Raw genomic sequence first — 19517 nt, 5'->3', positions numbered from 1 at the left:
TGAGGAGAGCGCACAGCGAGCGGACCGCTGTCTGACTGGCTGCAGTCCTGCCACCGGGATCCGGGCTCGTTCGGCTGCACTTTCCCGCGTCGTATTAATACTGCTGCTCGGGATTAAGTAAGGGGAAACATAGCGTACAGTTGATTTCAGTCTGGCTTGATTGGCAACTTACAGGAGTGTTGTTGCAGCTGAGCCACTGAATGTAGCCGTTTCACCTTGTTTGTAGAGAAATCCATGTGTCGCGTCCCAGCTGCTCAGAGAAAATCACTCCACACCCGGAGAGGCGGAGACGTTTGAGAGGATTTTAGGAGTCTTTCCCGAAAGTGGATTGAACAAGGATGATTCCAACTGCCTCACGCAATTACGCGAGGTATTCCATTTGAAAAATAGGTAAGAAAAAGTTTTTATTTTCTCAAGAGAGCATTGAAATGTGCATAACTTGTGGTCGTACCAATTCTAACAAATGGGTTTGAAGCGATTCAGCGCAGTAAATATGTCCACTTTTCTCGCAGGTGATCACAGCAATGCTTCAACGGCATGCGCGTCTGCCCCTCTCCAAATCTCCCAGAGAGGATTTAAGCGCCGCTCATTTCGAATAAGTCGAGAAGTCTGTGAAGATGAGAGCTCTGCAAACCTTCCTGTTTCTTTTCCTCCTGCACCAGGTGAGCTGTGACTCGGTGAGCAAAGACAGAATATGTAGAAATGTGTCTGCGTCCGAGAAGGCTTCGGAGACAAAGTTAGAGACAGTGAGAGACATTCATGTGCTGTCTGTGTTTTTAGAATCCTCTTACAGAAATGTATTTGTCTTCTTTCATTTATTTTTATTGTGTATGTTACACATTGTTTATATTCATATAGTCTTTTGGCATGTTATTTATTATAGATATGCATCAAATATCTGATGCAATGATAGATTTATCACTCACTACATAATGCCAAGCGACAATTCAGTAAAATCCTGGCATGAAATTTTAGTTGAAACGGTCATCAGCAGCAAAACCCCTCATTAAGTCTTAGAGGGGATAAGCTTGTTTTGTTTTATTTGTACTTGCAGACTATTAATAAAATACCAAAATAATGAATCTTAATGAACATGATTTTTTTAAGCATTTATTTCCTCTACAAAAATGATGATATATTTATAGCCAATATAAATAGCCAAATTTATTTGATTGAATTTTGCAGAACAGACTGTGACTTTGTCTATAGCCATAAAGTGTAACACTACGTGCAGTTAATTTCACTAAAAGCTTGTTGTTCATATATGTGACTTTTCTTGAGAAAAATCTTGATGTAAAAAAAATTGCATGTTTATTTGTACAGTAACACAGAACATTTATATTGCTCCCTGAATTGATGTGAGCATAATGCTCATTATATTGTAATTAACAATTCTGCAGCATTCCTAAATGAGAAGTGGAGTTAATGTAGTTTAAAAAAAATAGTTGGCTCTTCACTGAATATAAACCAGCATTTACTGATGTGTCTGCTTGCAGACTTTTTTTGTTTCTTTCCACTGTGGTCACTTTTTAAAAATTACAATATGGCTTTTGGTATCCTGCTCCTGCCACAAACAACAACAATGCAATCTGCTTCATAATTTATTCAGCTGTATCACATGGAAATTTGTGGTTGGCAATCATTTCAATTTATTTTGCTTCCAGGCATGAAAAAGGTTTGACCTCTTTGTTGAACCCTCGACACCCGTGAAGTGTCTTTGCTGTATTAAAATGGAGGCCAGAGTTTAAGGGGAAGAAAGTCGACTGAGAACAACCAGTGAAAATTGCAGAACCCCAGGTTTTCAAATCCTGCGCTGTTCCACCTTTATAACTTACACAATGTAATCACAAGTCCCTGTGAATACACAGGAAATGCTTCAGTGTTTACCAGAGATTGATTGTGTTAAGCTTCTGGACTTTTTGTAGTATAATTTCACTTTTATTGCAGGAATAAGTTCTTCAGAAAAAGATCAGAAGCTTGAGGGAAATATAAAGGTCTTTTTCCACTTTTTTTTCAGTAGCTGCTGATGTCCTCTGTGGCCATTTGAATAAAGTGTGGGTTTTTATCGTGATCATCCTTGCTTTACGGACTCTTGCCGTGATCAGACCTGAAAAGAAAATGCCATGTGATTGAAGAAGTTCTTCACATCTGTGCCATCCTCAAAGAGGACTTCTTTAAAGATAGCCTTGAACTGTGCAGATGTAGCGGCGTAGTGCTGTCTGCCCTGGCTGCTGTTGTAATCAGCCTTGTGCCTTCTGGGAGCTCTGGCTCCAGAGGGAGAGACAGGCTGCCTCCCTGGAGAGGCTCTCTTCATATGGCTCAGTGGCTTCCCTCCCAGCAGACCCACCACTGTCTGACTGGGGACATATTGGCCCTTATCAATATTCCCCCACCCTCCAAAGGGTAAAACATTTTCAAATACCAGGCTGACACTCATAAAAAGTGTGAAATATGCACCAAAACTTCCTGAGCTGCGAATAATCTGTCTCTTTTTCTTAGTGTATCCACTTCTAGGATAATTTACAATGAAGGCACATTGTAAAGATGTGATTGGAGCGACATGCGACAACGTTGCAAGGCTGCAGGATGCACCTCAGACACCTGAGCCACCAGGATACCCTATAATACTAAAGCATGTACATGTACGTGTGTTGATATTTTAGTTTTAAGCGGCGATTTAGTGTGTGTAGCGGTTTTTAGTCTCACATACTCGTGGCCGAATCATCCAAAAACAAGAAACTAAAACACTCTACCTCTGGCGTCTTTGTACACACATGCAGAAAAGACCCAGAACATGAATCAAATGGTGAAAATGTAACTCCGGCCCGAGCATCTGTGCCATACCCCAGGGACAAATAAGAGGGTCAAAGCCATCCTGGGAGAATCCATTCTTCCCCTTGACATCTGCTGCAGTTATCCTCTGTGCAATGACAGCAGAACAATGTAGATGAAGATAAAACATACTTGAGAGCCCTTGCTCTCTGCCATCTCCCCCTGCCTGTCCTGCCCTGCCTCTGTTCCACAGATTGCATACAGAGAAAGTGTTTTTTTCCCCAATGCTTGGGATTAAGCGTGAGAAGACGTTGACAAAGTCTATTAAGCTTTTGTATCTTATTGCCGGGGTAAGAGCCCTTTGGCAATATTATGTCATGACAATGCATCTATGTGGCCCATGCCAAGAGGATCAGCGGCGGCGTTAGATGTATAGCTACCTAACGAACGCCGCCCAGGATCGGACAGAGCGGGCAGGGAGCGAGCGTCTTGACAGAAGACACAGTGTGACACATTAAAGAGGCAAAGCTTAGCTGGTTGCTAGTAATCTGAACATGTCTTGTCCTGCTTGGATCCGCTACATGCTTGGAGTTCATCCCTGCAACTTTGATGTGCACTGATTTAAGGGATTACAAGTCGTTCCTCGAAGGATTTAGCATTAATTTCAACTGTTATTTAATAATTTATTAACGTCCAGTCGCTTGATTATTTATCTGTTTATCAGCCGATTAAAGTGAAAAATGATTGGAAGAAGAAAGTCAGAAGGGGAAGTTCAGTTCTCGGCTGTTAATATTATTGTTTTACCCGACTTGCGTTTTTTTTCTCTGCAGTGAGTGGGACAGTGAGGCTCTATTCAAAGTCAAAAAGGGCTCCGGCAAGGACAACAGTTTTACCCTTGTCTTCATAACAAAACACAAATTCTACATAAATTCCCTCTCTGAGGGCTCTTTAACCCTTTTCCCCTTCCCCATGCTCAATTAGGTTTGGTTTTATTATTTATTTATTGTATATTTAAAGGCAACTAACACTGGGAAGTGTAATAAAATGTACAGTGGGGGGATTAGGAGCAGCTCTTTAATCTTACGCTTCTGATAATACTGCATGGGCTGATTGATTAGTTTTTCAGGAAGCTTATGTCAGAAAAACCTAATCCGTCTTTGGATTGTGCCAGCCTTGTAAGGTTTTCCGCGCTGCCACTTTATCATGGCGGCGAATTACAGAGCTGCTGGGCTGTGATAAGGTCCTCGTCTCTTTTACAGACCCCACCGCCCAGCCCCCTGTAACCCCCCCCCCCCCCCTCTCCCTCTGGACAATAAAAAAAATTGTGTTTATATTCTTCACATCCCTGCTCTGCCTGGTCTTCACATCAACCTCTCCCAGGATTTGCCTTGTAAGAAAGAGAGAGAGGGAGAGAAAAAAAAGAAAAAAAGAGTGGAACTTAAGTCTTCAAAAACCCACCAGAGAAATTGGGTGGGGAGAGAGAAAATGTGAGAGGAAATGGCAGGCAGGCCAGTCGGAATTTCTGTGGAAGTGATTAAACATGGATTGACAGAGCGAAGGGGCCTTGTACTGTATGCATGTGCTGCCCTCCAGGAATCATTTTGGAGCTTACGTGGTTCCGATGTGTATCTGTGCTCATATTGGGGTCACGGTGTTTCCAGCCAGGGGGCTTGACTAGATAATCCCCCATAAACAATGCTGTCTGTGGCATTTGCAGTCCTCGGCCTGTATGTTGTCTCAGACCTCTGAAGGCGGGGTTGTCATTTCTGCAGGATAAACCCCTCAAATGCAGCTCGGAGGCACTACAGGTTGTATTGACTGTAATGAGCCCTGCAGCCTATTCCTCCTCTGATCATCAATCGTAATTGTGTGTGTGCTGGCAATCAATCTGCGATAAAGGTCCCGAAATGAAGAGAAACAGGTTCCAAATGATTGATAGGTGTGACACATTTGCCCTTTGCATTTACAATAACCCAAATCTGGCTGCTGGATGGACCATTAAAGAATTAAGTCAAACAATTATGAGCACAACTACCCCCCCACCTCCTCCTCCCGGCCTCTCTCATGATGTGAACCGTCAGGATGAAGTGAAGTTCTGAGCAGCTCTCAAATCCACCGTGGCGGCTCTGGTGCAAGAAACATTATGTTTAATATGATGCTGAGTTTCCTGATCTTGGTCCACAGCTATGAATTTTTATGGGCGGCGTGCAGCCCGAGGCGGCGCGAGATCTGGGGCTCCGCTACCTTATAGCTTTGTCGTTACCGCTCTGCAGGGTCAGACACATCCAGCACTCTCTGATGCGCGACCTCGCTGTTTAGCAGCTCTTTTACTGTCTGCGTCGCTTTTCACCGCTGTGCCGCGACAAAACAAAAGGTGCAGATCTGCTTGCAGGGCGGCTGGCTTTTTTTTTTTGGCCTAAATCCCACGTGGATGATGGAACATCATCTCAGGAACCGTGCTGTCACTTTGTTCCTTTCATTGAATCAAATATTGCACTAGTTGTCTCGTCGCAGCTGTGAGTTCTGCGTGGCAGAGCCATCAAAGTCGTGAGAAACTGTGTCGTCACACACAGCCACAGTCACGTCGCCGAAGTTTCTCCCTTTGAACGCTTTTATATTTCCTAAACACTCTGACATATAAAGTTCTTAATTAGCACCTGGTTTGGTGCTTTGGAGAAGGCAATCACACTACATGTCAGAGCTCGGGAAAATGATTGACCTCTTTAATTAAAACTGCGTTGCTTTCCTGTTAAAAGCAAGGTGTGACAGCCTTAGAATAAGTACAATAAATCTCCTTTCTGATTATTCTCACTTTTGCATTTCCTCCTCTGCCTCCGGGCTTTGAGGCCTTTCTTTTCAGCTTGTCATTTCCAGCCCTAACAAAGCACTGTCAGCTCCCTTCTGTCTTTGTATATTTCTTTCAAGTACCTGTCTTCAGAGCTACTCAGAGAGAAAGGAAACAACGTCTTCCCTACCCCTTGCTTCTTCTTCAAAGGGAGCTGTTGCTGTGAAATCAGCCGCGGCGCAATCTGCTTTGAGAACAGAAACATTTGCTCTGTCAAATTTAGTGGACGTATGTTTGAGCAAATCAAGCAAAAACACTTTTGAGTAAAACACCAGCATCATTTGCGGCGTGGATTTGAAAAGAAGAAGACACGAAATGGAAGTTGTCACACACACACACACACACACAAACACACAAAAGCTCAGTAAGAGAAACATTTAGATTACGCCTTCCTGACATGAAAGAGGGAAAACTAAAACCAGAAGTATTCTTTTCAGAATAACATGCCTCTTCCAGTATCAGCCGAGGAGTTTTACAAGCATGTTTACCGTCGTCGCACAAAGTAGAAGGTGTTAAGAACTGGCCAAGAGAATGATAATTACACTGAGTCCAACGTGCTTCGTGGTATTATCCTGCTGAATCCCTGCTATCAGGCATACGGAGGTGTGCTGCAGGTGTCAGGAGCTGGCACAGGAGTTGACGCTTTGACCATGTAAGGGGATTATGAAAGTGATGATGCGTTGAAAGGTAACGCCTGCCCAAAAGTGAAGTGTTCAGGGCTTTGCTGCTGTCACATGTGGCAGGTGCTGAGATAACACAAGTATCCAGATTACCTGGAGGCTCTCGTCCCAGAGCCCCACCGCTTCTTCTCTCCTCCTGGGATCTTCGCTAACACTTTCTGAACGCCCGACGTCTCTGCTGTGTTTGAATTTAAATTTCCCACACCGAGGCACTCTCACTAACATCCCGGCCATGTGTATGAAAAATCTAATGATGGTGATTTGCAGCCATTAATTCACAATTCCGTTAATCAATTTTTTAAAATTTGTTTAATTTTTAGTGATTTTTTAGAGGGAAAGCATTGGTTTCTTCCTCAATCTTTTGATTTTTATTTAATATTTCACAGTTACTGATGCTTGGAAATAAGTACTTCATTTGGAGATTTATCGAATCTTAGATTTTTGATACCATTCGATGCATGTTGTGGCTTTTCTTGCTTTAAACAGCTACAAACTGCTGTGGAATGTAATTAAGCACATTTACTCAGGCGCACAAAAGCACAATTTTAAAGCATTTGTATTTTCCTTCAGTTGTTAAGGGCACATTTGACTTTTCACCCCACTACAGTTACCTTGAATACAAAAACTATATCAATTTATTTAATAAATGGCTAGAAATTGAACTTCCCATTAATGAAATGCTGCCTATGTTACAGCATCAGTTATATTAACCCAGTAATGTAATATATAATAATATAGCATTGACAGGGTCCATTCTGAAGCATATTGAGTACTTTTGATGTTTAAATTACATTTTGTTCGTAATGCTTGAAACTTTGACTGAAAAATAACATTTTGCAAGCAGGATTTTTACTTGTTATGGAATATTTTTAACACTGTGCTGCTTCTGCATAATTCACCATTTCCCTCACTGGCTTTATGTCTCAAAATATCTTCATCACTGTTCAGTAATGACCTGAGTTTGAGTTTTAGAGGCCTTTTCCATCCTGATAAGAAAACTACAGGTAGACACTTTGGGGGCAAATGAGTGTTCAAATCTAGAATTCACTGACAGCTCTAACACAAATGATCTGATATTGGTTTCAGCCTTCCTGGCCTGATCAGAAGAAAAGGTTGAATTTTTGTATTTTGAACGCAAATATGAGAAAACACAAGAGCTTATAGGAATCACACTCTAAAGAACTCTCGCTCCCATCACCTTTCACTTCCTGCTGCCTGGGAGAAAGGGCAGTTTGGTTTTAATATTGAAGCAATAAGGCAAGAACAGGACTGCTGTGTGATATTGACACCGGTTTGCTGCATCAGGCTCTAGATTGGCTTTGAGGTTGTGTTTGGTTTACACAAGGGATGATCTGGCCAGGAAGCTTTTTTGCCACCCGATTCACACCTGGTTGACTGACACCGATGGTGTGATTAATGTATTTCTGTTGCAAACAGATTTGACAAAATGCCATTTACGCTAACCAACAGAAAGCAGATGATGCAGGTGACGTGAAGCCTTGAAGGTGACTTTGGACTAGCTGCTGTGTTGCAGGTACAGAGAGGAAAGGATGAGACACTTGACCCTCATTAGAACCCAAAGTCTGTCAACAAGGACAGATCTAAATGTGATAGAATTTGTCCCATTGATTAGGGGATGTTTGGTGTTGCAAGCTTCCAGACTGCAGGAGAGGTTGGTGATTTGTGCAGCTTAGTGTATCCCCTCCTGTATTTAAACACTCTGGAACTGTACCAAACGCATCACTTTGAAGAGTCGTACAAACACCAATACAAACGGGCAACGTTGAGAAAAAAAAGGCGAGGTGGGGTGTCCTTTGAGTCAGTGTCAGTCAGTGCTGGGGGGAGAGGAAATAACTCACTCAATAACTCACATCATATTATTTCTGCTCGCCACAGGAGGGTTATGTTACGTGCCGTAATTTATGCTAATCATAGGATTTGAGCAGCTCCGAGTGTCATCGTTAGCAGTCAGATCTTATTTTGCCACGTGCGTGCAAAAACAGGCTCCTGAACGTGGTGAATTTGCGATTATTATATGAGGTATACATGCGTTCTAGCCTTCTGAGCTCAGCAGGACCTTGTTTGTTCTGCTGCTCTTGTGTCAGAATAAAAATCTCCACTGAAATCTCAAGTTGCCTGCATATTTAGAGTTTCAGAAGAAAGAAGTGGGCTCACATTAGTGCTCTTGCTCACTATCAAGGCTTTTATTGTTCGCTCAGTTCTCCATAAGAGAGGTCAGAGGCCTGTGGCAGAGTCAGATCAGAACATAATCTGGCAATATCGTCGAAAGAAGAAAACAGTACATTTTAAAACAGTGGTAGTGAAGCACAGAGCTTAATTTATAGGCCTGCATTACACTGCATTTGAATATTTTGACACCTTGAGGCCCGGGGCTTGGCTTCTGTGTTTCTGTGTGGCTGGATGTCGGCGGAGCGATGGATGCAGCCCTCATGCTCTTTGGCATCCGTGTTTGTCTCATGATGAGTGTCAACACACCTGGGCGCTGTTGCGGTGCTGTTGGGGAAATATAGCTCTCGACAAATGAAAAAAAAAAAAAAAGCGGTCGTAACAGTAAGAGCCAGGTGCAGCAGCACATTCTCACAATCTGTGCAGTCACAGTTATCGTGAGCATAGTACTCTTTCTTGCTAGTTAATAATCTCGGTCACAGTTTTCAGCACACATCGAGTGTGAAGCAAGAAACCAAATTTGCAAAGTTATTATGCAGTGCTGACACACCAAAGTTGTGCACGGTTTGATGCTAACAGCTAGTTTTTTTAATATCACCCACTCTGATAATGGATGCCTCCTCGTCTCTTTCCACCTAGGACATCTTGATAGGGTTTGCACACTTGTTCCATATTATGCTTCATGACAACGATGTGATGCATGCTCTTCAGGTTTTTCCAGCACATCTGTCAACAGTAAGAGGTAGACGCGATGTGAGATAAAGGAATGGTGATACTGGTGCGATTATAGTAATGAAAACATCAGCACCACTGCCATTCCCTCTCCTCTCACCATCAACACTTGTTTAGACAGCCAGAAGCTGGTCCAGTGTAAACGTGCAGAGGTGTCAGCAGGATCAGTTTTCAGGCATTTGGATGTTGGCATGACCATTACGCGACCGCATTAATACGTTGAATTGCATATATGATCTATTGTATCTTAACAAAGTAAGATAAATGTGAATATAAGTGTAATAATGCATTAGACTCTGGCTGCTCTCAATATATTCATCACAAATTATCCCAAGAATGTGCGTGATGAATTCATGATTGGGTATGAAAGGGGTATACTCGAAAGGCTCAGTCTTTCCTGGCACAAGCAAGGATGGAGGGAGGTTCAGCACAGTGTGAACACATGATTGTATGAAGGATATTTCGACATGGGCTCAGGAACATGCCGACAAACACAGTTCATTTGCAAATGATTGCTTTCTGGTTTGTGTCCTAAGTTTTTTTGGAATGGAGGTTGTATTAGAGGCTGTGGTCTGGCTCATTCTCACAGAGGTCAGGTGGTAATGGCCTAAAAGATTATACTGGTGGGGAGTAGATATGCTACATGCGCACACACACTAACCGTAGCTTCTGTGATTGGTAAGGTGCCCCCGGTGTGGATTTGCTGTTGCGATCCACCACAGTGCTGAAGCACCTGCCATGTGTTTCCCTGGACGGCCTCTGATTAAAAGTGATGGCTCTGGAGCGTGAGGCTGTTCCAGCGATCAGAGCACCAATCTATTCTTCAGCAGCGTGTAGACTCTCGCTCTGCGCTGCCTAAGCGCCTCCAGGGCCTTCTCTCCTGGAACCGGCTCTGGGTGTGAATCATTACAAATGATATGCCCTGCAACATCAGGAGGAAGAAGGCTGGGGAAGGACGTGGGGCAGGGGATTGCAGGCTGAGAACGGTTTTAATGTGAGTGGAGCCGCTTGTCATGTTGGATACTTGAAAGCAAGAGGCTGCAGTCAATCCAGCTCTGCAGCAGTCTGCAGTCTAATGCTAGCAGTAACGGCTGAGCAGCTCTAATATGGCAGGTGTTTTGTTGCAATAGTGCTGGGAAAGTGTTACGGTAGGCGGTGGTGAAGCTGTTGTAATTTCCGTGGGACGTCCAGATTTTTACTACGTAGAAGTGCATCAAGTTAATGAAGCTTCAGACACAGAAAATTAGCGGAGAAATGAATTGCACCACCAAAGTGAGGTCAATTTGCACAGATAAATCCATGAAGAACAGTGGAGTGCATCATTGGAACTGCTCTGCTTGCACTGATGAGCAGGTTAATTGCCCATTCTGTTTATTGTGAGAAAGTTGCCTGAAACCAATTTTCCCCAGACGCATATACCAACCTTATGTGCTGGAAAAAGAAAATCAACTACGGAAAACTCAAAAACAGATTATTTTAGCTCAGTGATACAAAGAGCTCGGTGATGAAGATCCCGCAGAGACTCTCAAACATAACAAAAACAAAAGTGGGACATAAAAGGTACAGAAAGGCAGGTCTCAGATCATGCGAGGGGCCGCATCGTCAACTGTGGCAGGTTGAGAGAGATTCCATCGTCGCCATCAAAACAACACTGTAGCCTTGCCCGCGGCCCAGAACCCATCACAGCCGAGCACAATTTTGCCGGCTGCTCGCCGCAAATGCATTTTAACGGCACCTCTTCAGATGATCCAGAAGCCAGATGTCACTGGCTTCTTAATAACTTTCTAGAGGCTAGTTCTGGTCACTGTGGCAATTACCTTGATGTCAGGCCTCTAAAAGATATGTCTACCCACGGGACAAGCAGGCAGCCAGCTCCATAATGCTCATTACAGATGAATGTCGAGGCTGATTCATCCTGACTCTGTGTGTGGCGCGCTGCTACCCAGACCACTGTCGGTATTTAAGTTCCTGTAATACCTCTGAATAGTATTGATTGACACAACATTAAATCAGATATACAGAACATATGGCCTTTTCCATCCTGATGAGAATATTTACGCTACAGTAAAAACACGGAACATTTAAGAAGAAGCAAGTAAAATGATCTTCACACAATCACATACACAGAAAATACAAAGAAATACTTGACTCAGATTTTATGCGACATTAACAGGCTTTCTTCACTGTGTGTGAAAAGACTTAAAAAGTAAAGGAAGCAAACACAATTTTGCAGTTAATCCCACAGCCAAGGTGCGCAGACCGACTTTCCCTCAGAATGCGCCTCTGACACATGTAAAAGGATGTGACAAGAAGATCTAGTGCAATAATTGCTTGTGAAGTAAGATAAAAGGCTGGAGATGTATAAGTAATTTACCCAACTCTGCTTCAAGTATAAATAACATTTTTCTTCTCTGATAGAAGAAGGAACAGCCTGTCAGTGATGAAGTGTGTGTTTTTCAGGGATGTCGTGAACTCCGAAACTCAGTTTCTCCCCCAACTTTAAAGCTGAGGTACATGTTAATGAGGCAAATTCACGGTGTATCGTATAGACACTTTATTCTAGGTCAGCCAATATTGATGTTAAACCATTTGACATTTAACATCCATTTTCTTTTAAGAACTGCATCTCACAAACAATCATTTCCTTTAAAATTAGCTTGTTAAACATTGCGAGAGCCGGATATTTTACTGTCACAAAACGAACTTTTCTGTGCTCTCTGGAAGGCAGACGTTGAACCTATTTTTGGCACGGCTGCATCGCAATTACTTATCAGACATATACGCTGATACCGATAAATCTGCGATAAGACAGGTGATATCAGCCCAGCTCTGGTATATATCAGCATATATGGTCTGATCAAACATTGGCAGCACTGATACTGGATCAGGCCCAAACACTGTCAAGGTGTTTTTTGTGTAATGAGTTTAATAATTAAAATTACATTGAATACATTAGATGCGTCTGCCAGCCTTGTTATTAATCTTACTTGCTCAATAGTCGACCATTTTTTACTTTCCGCCAAATGTGCATTTGAATGCAACTGGAGGTGTAAATATCGTTCCCACAGTGGAATGAAAAATGTGGTGTCCACGACGGATACATTACTTTTGCCAAATCCTCCTGAGATTACAAGAGGTGTAAATTACAGCAATGCAACGCTCTACCTGTCAGGGGTCATGCAAAAATGATGACAGTTAATAAGTGTAAGAAATCTCAATTTACAAGTCAATGCATTGTAAAGTATGGAGTGTTTATCATGCACGGCAGAGATCTAATTGATGTTAAACAGGGACATAACGTATGAGTTTTGAGTTATGACATTTAAAGATACTGAATTTTAACTGCAAATATCAGCATAAAATCGTTCATACTGGTGGATATCCATTAACACAGCATTTATATAGTTCAGCCACCTTTATATTAGCTGTAGACTATGTGTACTCTTTTATAAGGCAGGCATGCTTTTACTGCTGCGGTGCAGTATATAGATATAATGTCTCTGCTTGGGGCTTCATGCACCTCTCTTTGTTTTTGTTCAGGACGTACAGGAAAAGGAAGAAGCCAAACCACACAGACAGATATCTGCGGCGTTTGCCACTAGTCACTTCGCCTAGTGCTGTTGAAATGAGGTCTGGTGTTTTCAGCTCCATAAGTCTGCAGTTATTATCATAATAATGTCTTGTTTCAAGTCGCCCCGAAATGCCTCTAGCACAGCAGCACCGATTAAGAAATCTTAATTAAGCTTTTGTAGATTCTCCTTCATCAGACCTTGCCTCTTTTTTTTCTCTCTCTCTCCACAGCATCTTGTTGTACAAAAACTCGGATTCCTTTAGTCTGTTTTTAAGAGACAGCACTTCCGCCTAAATGAACGAGGCGTGTTAGTGTGTGTGTGTGTGTGTGTGCAGGGAGACAGCGAGAGAGGGAAAGAAACCAAAGCCTATGTGTCAGTGCAGGCTTTCAAGTTCCCAGTGCTTCATCTCTCTCGGGGCATTTAAGTATTAGATATCCCTCTGCTGATCCCCTTGTTGTCACAGCAATTTCCCCAGTTGCTCATCATACTTAAACTCCTCTCTCATTTCCATTATAATCATCCCATACAAAGCTCACCTGAGATTTACACTGAAAGACAAAATTTGGTTTCACCTCTGAAGCCGCGCAGCATGACACCTAATGTGTAACGGATATAACAGCTCGGGCTGGTGGGAAGACGAGTGCCACGTCTTCTTTGTTCACAGCGGTGAAGAAATGTTCCTGTTGGGAGCCCGCAGCCCCGCAGATTTTATGTTCAGCATCGCCTGTTATTGTGATGTTGTAAGAGTCAAATCAAATTAACAGCTGAGCTCACATGAGGTATTACTAAGTGGCAGCATCAGCGCGGGGATACTGCCGCTGGAATTGGTTGATTAAATGACTGTGGATGTGATGAGCGACGTAGAGGGACACTGTTGCCTCATTCATCCATGTTTACAGGGACCAACTGTCTTAATTAAGCATGTGAAGGCTGATAGATGGGCCAGGCTCGCCGTCCATGGGAGACACATTGATTTCACATTACATATCCAGATAGCCATTACATCCTGCTTGCTACATGACCGTATTACTGCTGTCTGGGACGTAAGCAGCCCCGGCAAAGTAAAGCTCTAATTATAAGATGCGCAGAAGATGCATGCAGCGCTTTTGCATGTTTAATGGAAAAGGTTTATGGGAATGTGAGGGTGACAAAACAAATTGTGGCAGACAGACCTAGTTTGTTAGCTTTGTACACATCTGCCTCAGTTAGGCTTACAGCAAAATTATAATTAGTCTGGAAGTAGCGCACAGCAGCTCAGTGAGAATTCAAACAGCCGCTGCTCAGTGCTTTCAACATCTGCTTCTCTCAGTGATCCCTACAACCGGGCCCGGGGAAAGCCGGCACTACTAATTACTAATAAAACTAGCTAAGCTTATTGCCGTGAATTATTAAAGCTTTATCTGAAGTGGACCAGGAATCGCTCCTGAAGCTAAAAGGCTTTGAGGTACAAGGAGGGATCACAGTTCATTGCTGAGTCTGGATTAGCACTTAACACATACTTTACCATACTGCCGTAGAAGCCTGTTTTATTGTTGAGAACCGTTACAAGCTAAAGGTCGTATGCACGGGGTATCTAAGAATAGCACTGCTGGTGTGAGACCAGCTCACACGTTAAATCCCGAGGATTTTCATTGTCATGTAGTCTGACAAGTGTTTCTGGAATATTAGAAGCTTTATGCATGTGTGAGCCCAGTTCATCAGTGCATCCGAAATGATCCTGTTACACTGTGTTGTGTTTGTTGTCTTTAAACCATCTTGATGCTACTAGTGTGTACTAGTGTAAATGGCAATTAAATCGCAAGTTTATGTACTTTGCTTTTAGTTTAGCTAAGGTGACATTCACACAGTGATTCATGTTGTAAATTACCATAATTGCCATTTTGTTGTGCTTAACGCCTGGAACTACAATTACATATACAGCAGTTTGGGATCATACTTGCAAAAACGCTTTTTAACTGAAGCCTCTCTGTCTGAATTCAAACTTCTTTGACCAACCCTCAACCCCTTTCTCTCTCTCTCTCTCTCTCTCACACACACACACAAGCAACCTTAACTTCATATAAACAAGTGATTGTCTACTGACTTTAAAGACAATGGACCCTCTGCTTAGATCAGTGTTTTAGCCAGTCCCATTAAGATTTGTGTTTCACATTTTGGGAAACACTCATCATAATTTTCTTGCTGAGAGTCAGGTGAGAAGATTGATACCTATCATGCCATAGTAAATATAAATCTACCACCAGCAGCTGGTTAGCTTAGCATAGCTTAGCATAAAGACTACAAAGGTGACATGTGAGCTAATGAGGGACACTGGTAGGCAGTGTTTTTTACCTCTGGACAGAGCCAGACTAGCTGTTTCTCTCGTTTCCAGTCTCTGTGCGATGTTAGTTAGCTTTATATTTAACATACATGACAGACATGAGTATCGTCCTTCTTATGTTACTAACAATCAAAAATGACAAACCATTTCTTGAAAGTTCTCAAGTATTTTATAAGCACTTGAATGCTGTTTTTTCCCATTTCCACATTTTTCCCTCCATCCTTGGTCTTCAGTCACAAATTTAAGCTATTTTGTTTTTCTTAGGTTTAATTGAAAGAGCAGAAAATTCAGGAAGGCAGTGCAATTCCTTTAAAACACTTTATTCTGCTGTGGAATCAAGTGGGTGTCCTGAACTTTTTGTATTTTCAATAAAACTTCACATATTCACCAATAATACCCTCCTTCAGCAGTCTGATATTTTCCTCTCCATCCTTAGTGTTGAAGCTCTGTTATCTTTAGTGCTGCTGTGGCATTTTTAAAGTGCAATCACCAGAGATAAGTCGTCAGTCAGTGCTGAATTCACTTGGATGTCTGGTCTTTCAAAGTTATCACTGCCCGCGTAAAATACATTGTGCTGTTTTGTACTTTTTCCAAATAAACATTAAATGTATCATTGAAACTCTCAAAATATCAGAAAGAACAACTCTAATATATTTGGATATCGGTTGCATAATTATTGTGTCATATTAATCAGGAAGATTATATTTCAAAAAGGTTCTGTGTCATTAAATGTTGTTTTTCTGTCTACCTTTGCTCTGCTTCCTCTGAAGGTCACATGCAGGAAAGTGCATGGAGGAGCCACAAAGCTCATTGAATGGGGCGACAGTGATAATGAGGAGAAGATTTCTCCCATGGGGGCCAGTCCGCGGATCCTCAACCCCCTGCGTTTGTTTGCCAGGGGCTCCCCTGGGTTCAAGAGCAACATGAGGGAAATTACATATTTACAGAACATGGAGGACTTCTGGGACTGGTTATCTAACCAGACAGATGTTCAGGGTGCACAGGCCAGAACTAAACGCAGGCCCATCGTCAAGACTGGCAAGTTCAAAAAGATGTTTGGGTGGGGGGACTTCCACTCCAACATCAAGACTGTCAAACTCAACCTGCTGATCACGGGGAAGATCGTGGACCACGGGAATGGCACCTTTAGCGTTTACTTCCGCCACAACTCCACGGGCCTGGGGAATGTGTCGGTCAGCCTGGTGCCGCCCTCCAAGGTGGTGGAGTTTGAGATCGCCCAGCAGTCCACGCTGGAGACCAAAGACACCAAGTCATTCAACTGTCGCATTGAGTACGAGAAGACGGACCGCAACAAGAAGACTGCCCTGTGCAGCTTCGACCCGTCCAAGGTGTGTTATCAGGAGCAGACGCAGAGCCATGTGTCCTGGCTGTGCTCGAAACCCTTCAAAGTCATATGCATCTATATAGCCTTTTACAGTGTAGACTATAAACTGGTGCAGAAGGTATGCCCTGACTACAACTACCATAGCGACACACCTTACTCCTCCACAGGATGATTTAGCCGTTGCTAGTGTGCATCAACCTTTTGTTTGATCTTCAAATAATGTAAATGTCAACCTCTAAGCTCCTCGTCCCGAAATACCTAAACACCCGAGACACGTTGCGGGAAGTGCATCTCATAATGGGACACACTCTGGAGGGATTCGATGCATTGTTAACAAAACTTTTGGATATTCTGCAGAGTCTGCACAGATCTAACACGTGAGATAGTTAGGTGTCCAGGGACTTGGTTTTAGGGGTTGATTTGGGATTCCGAGCTAGCTACCAACCCCATCACAACAGCACATGTTCTCCGTAAACCACTGGTGTAATTAGCATGTTGTCCAGATGTTTTCTTCAAGGCTAGACCATAGGCAAGCAGCCTCCCAGTTGGAAGTGCATACTGACTTCTGTGCCGGTGCTGCATTGATGCTAACATTGTAAAACAATTCCAGCACAAAAAAAACGACAAAACTTTGAATCATGTTAATTACGACAGTACCGAGGCATTTGAATTGTTGTTCAACAGGGCGCAAAATTTATTTCACATTTGAAACGTCACTACATTTTGACTGATTAGTCAAAATGATCAGTTCATTGCCTTCGAAATAGAGCTAACACCCATTTGTACCTGTTAACAGAGCACAGGCAGGACAGTGTCTAATATTTTAGATTAGCTCAATCAATGGGTATTTTTTCAAGTAGCTGAATAATTAATATGGCCTTGCAATCTATCCTTGATCCCTTATAGGGAGTGAAATAAAGTGAATGGATTTATTACGTGCCCATGACAAAATAAATTGATCCAACACAACTAATCCAAAGGCAAGACAGAGCTCAATCATAAATCATTAAACGTGGGTTTGTAAGTACCCAACCATGTGTAAGCTGGCTGCTGCCTTGTGCGCTCCTTAAAATGTGTTGGTTTTCTGCCGCAATCATCATAAGGCATGTGTACGCTAAACCAGTCTGAAACCCAACATCTGTGTTTGCAGGATGCATTTTGAGGCATCAGCCTGCCGAAGGGGGCCCCGCAGTGGATTAATGTGTCAGGAGAGGCGGGGGGATAGCGATAATTGCAGGACAGGTGGATTTAGTGAGTCTGGCAGACAATTATCAGCACTTTGTCATGGTCCTGCCACCAGCCCTGACATTACCTGTCTTTAATAGGCTTTAATTAGCCTGGGAAATTTCATTTACCTAAGACCAAGAGTGGAGAAACCAAAAGCCAAGAAAAAAAAAAAGAAAAAAAAAAGAGAAAAAGGCAAAAGTACAGAATCCGTCTGGAATTTTAATGAGAAGTGGGACTAAATTTGAAAATGTCAGACATTTCCCGATTGTACAGCAGGCTTAAGTTGACTGACTTTTGTGTAAAAGTGGATAACACCCAGTCTTGTTGTAAATGGTGTAATGTGCTTTGACTTCACTAACATGGTTTTAAAAGGTTCTGTTGAAAACCATCAACACATTAAATGTCCTAAGTTGTGTTGATTGCGTACATCCAGGGTTTTTAGGCTAGGGCACGTGCCGCCGACCTATCACATTATTTCAGTCGACGTTCCTTTATTTGCTGTATCTCATGTTTTCCCCCCATTGGCTGTAAATGATCCTGTCACATTACACACATGAGGAGAGGTGTATGATACGGAAGTTATTAAATCCAACTTTTATCTATGTTGATGTTTTAGTTCTACTCCTTTGTGCAAATGCTGTGTATTAACATGTAACTCTAAAACTAAATGTGTTTACTTATGGCTTCAGAGTAAACAAATGTCAATTTATTCTAATTTTTCCAGAGAAATATATCAATGAGTATATTGTTCCTTATTTTTGGTGTTTGTTAAGCGATATCATGTAGATGATGTAGATGTCATATTTATTGCTTATAGTTATAGATTGCTTTGATTTCCATTTTTGTACTCCTTGCAGATTGTACCTCTTTTGATTTCCTGCTTGCTTAATCTTGTTTAAACCTGTTTCCTCTGTAAAATAGGAAATAAGAGCACTGCTGTGGTATAATGTAAGTAAAACGTTCATTTTGGAATATTTGATTTCATCTGGGGTTCATTTTTGTTCAAATGAAATTGTAAAGATCGGTTTAGGTTTTTATGGCATTAAACCTTATTTGAACTTGGCTCACAGCATACTGTCACACTGACTCAGCCCCAGTCTGTCGGTGCTCACCGTTGTCTTGTTTCATTCCTACAAGGACTTCTCGACAGGATAAACACACCATTTTAAGAGGTACATTTCAGTGTAGCTTTTTAATGGGCAATAAATCTGTGTCCACAGGCGTGGATGATACCAGAGGTACACCTCAGGGAGCACATCCATTTTGCTGTGGCCATCAGGGACAGGGGTCTTTTCATTCGCTTCCATTACTCTTATCTGATCAGGGTGAGGCACCCACTCCTTAGGCATCAAGTCACACCGGTCCTTTCCTGCTGCACACATCCAACGTTTGGAAAACCAAGAGGAGAGTTTACATACATTTCACTTCTCATGATTTTCAGTGGCGATAGCACTCATTATAAGACACTCAAATAATAAATGACTTTTAATTTGATGTCTAACTGCCCTTGTTATACACTCATCATCATCAATTAACACTAGAAATTTAATATATGTGTATTTTTATATGAATTTATATTATTATATGCTATCTTATGAAGCGTTCAAACCAATAATATCATGTGAGGGCAGCAGGGCAACAAATTACTTCATCATCAGAAGTAAAAGTCAGTTTTTTTTTTTTTTTTTTAAACCTTCTGGATTGAGAAAATTGGAGAAGCAAATGCAAATATTCTTCCAACACAGCAACAAGACATCTTGCATTTGAATATGTTTATCAACTCTTTCTGTAAAAGCTCCCTCCATAAATGCTTTCTCCAGCTATAGGCCACATGCAC

The 19517-nt window shown here is 42.2% G+C and overlaps 1 protein-coding gene across 2 annotated transcripts; it reads left to right on the top strand.

The window, feature by feature from the left end:
* nxph2a (neurexophilin 2a) lies at window positions 1-18743 on the top strand. Of its 2 annotated transcripts, XM_041950699.1 has the most exons (4): window positions 1-117; window positions 227-390; window positions 513-662; window positions 15879-18743. In XM_041950699.1, exons 3-4 carry the CDS (start codon window positions 618-620, stop codon window positions 16623-16625), a joined length of 792 nt encoding a protein of 263 aa, XP_041806633.1. In that variant the 5' UTR covers window positions 1-117; window positions 227-390; window positions 513-617; the 3' UTR covers window positions 16626-18743. The 2 variants fall into 2 exon arrangements, with proteins under 2 accessions (XP_041806633.1, XP_041806632.1); XM_041950698.1 differs by having other exon boundaries at window positions 8-390.
* The last annotated feature ends 774 nt before the right edge of the window (window positions 18744-19517 follow it).

Source organism: Chelmon rostratus, chromosome 13 (genome assembly GCF_017976325.1).
Source record: "Chelmon rostratus isolate fCheRos1 chromosome 13, fCheRos1.pri, whole genome shotgun sequence".
Lineage (NCBI taxonomy): Eukaryota > Metazoa > Chordata > Actinopteri > Chaetodontiformes > Chaetodontidae > Chelmon > Chelmon rostratus.
The sequence above is the reverse complement of the archived record's forward strand: the minus strand, read 5'-3'. Positions and strand labels throughout refer to the sequence as shown.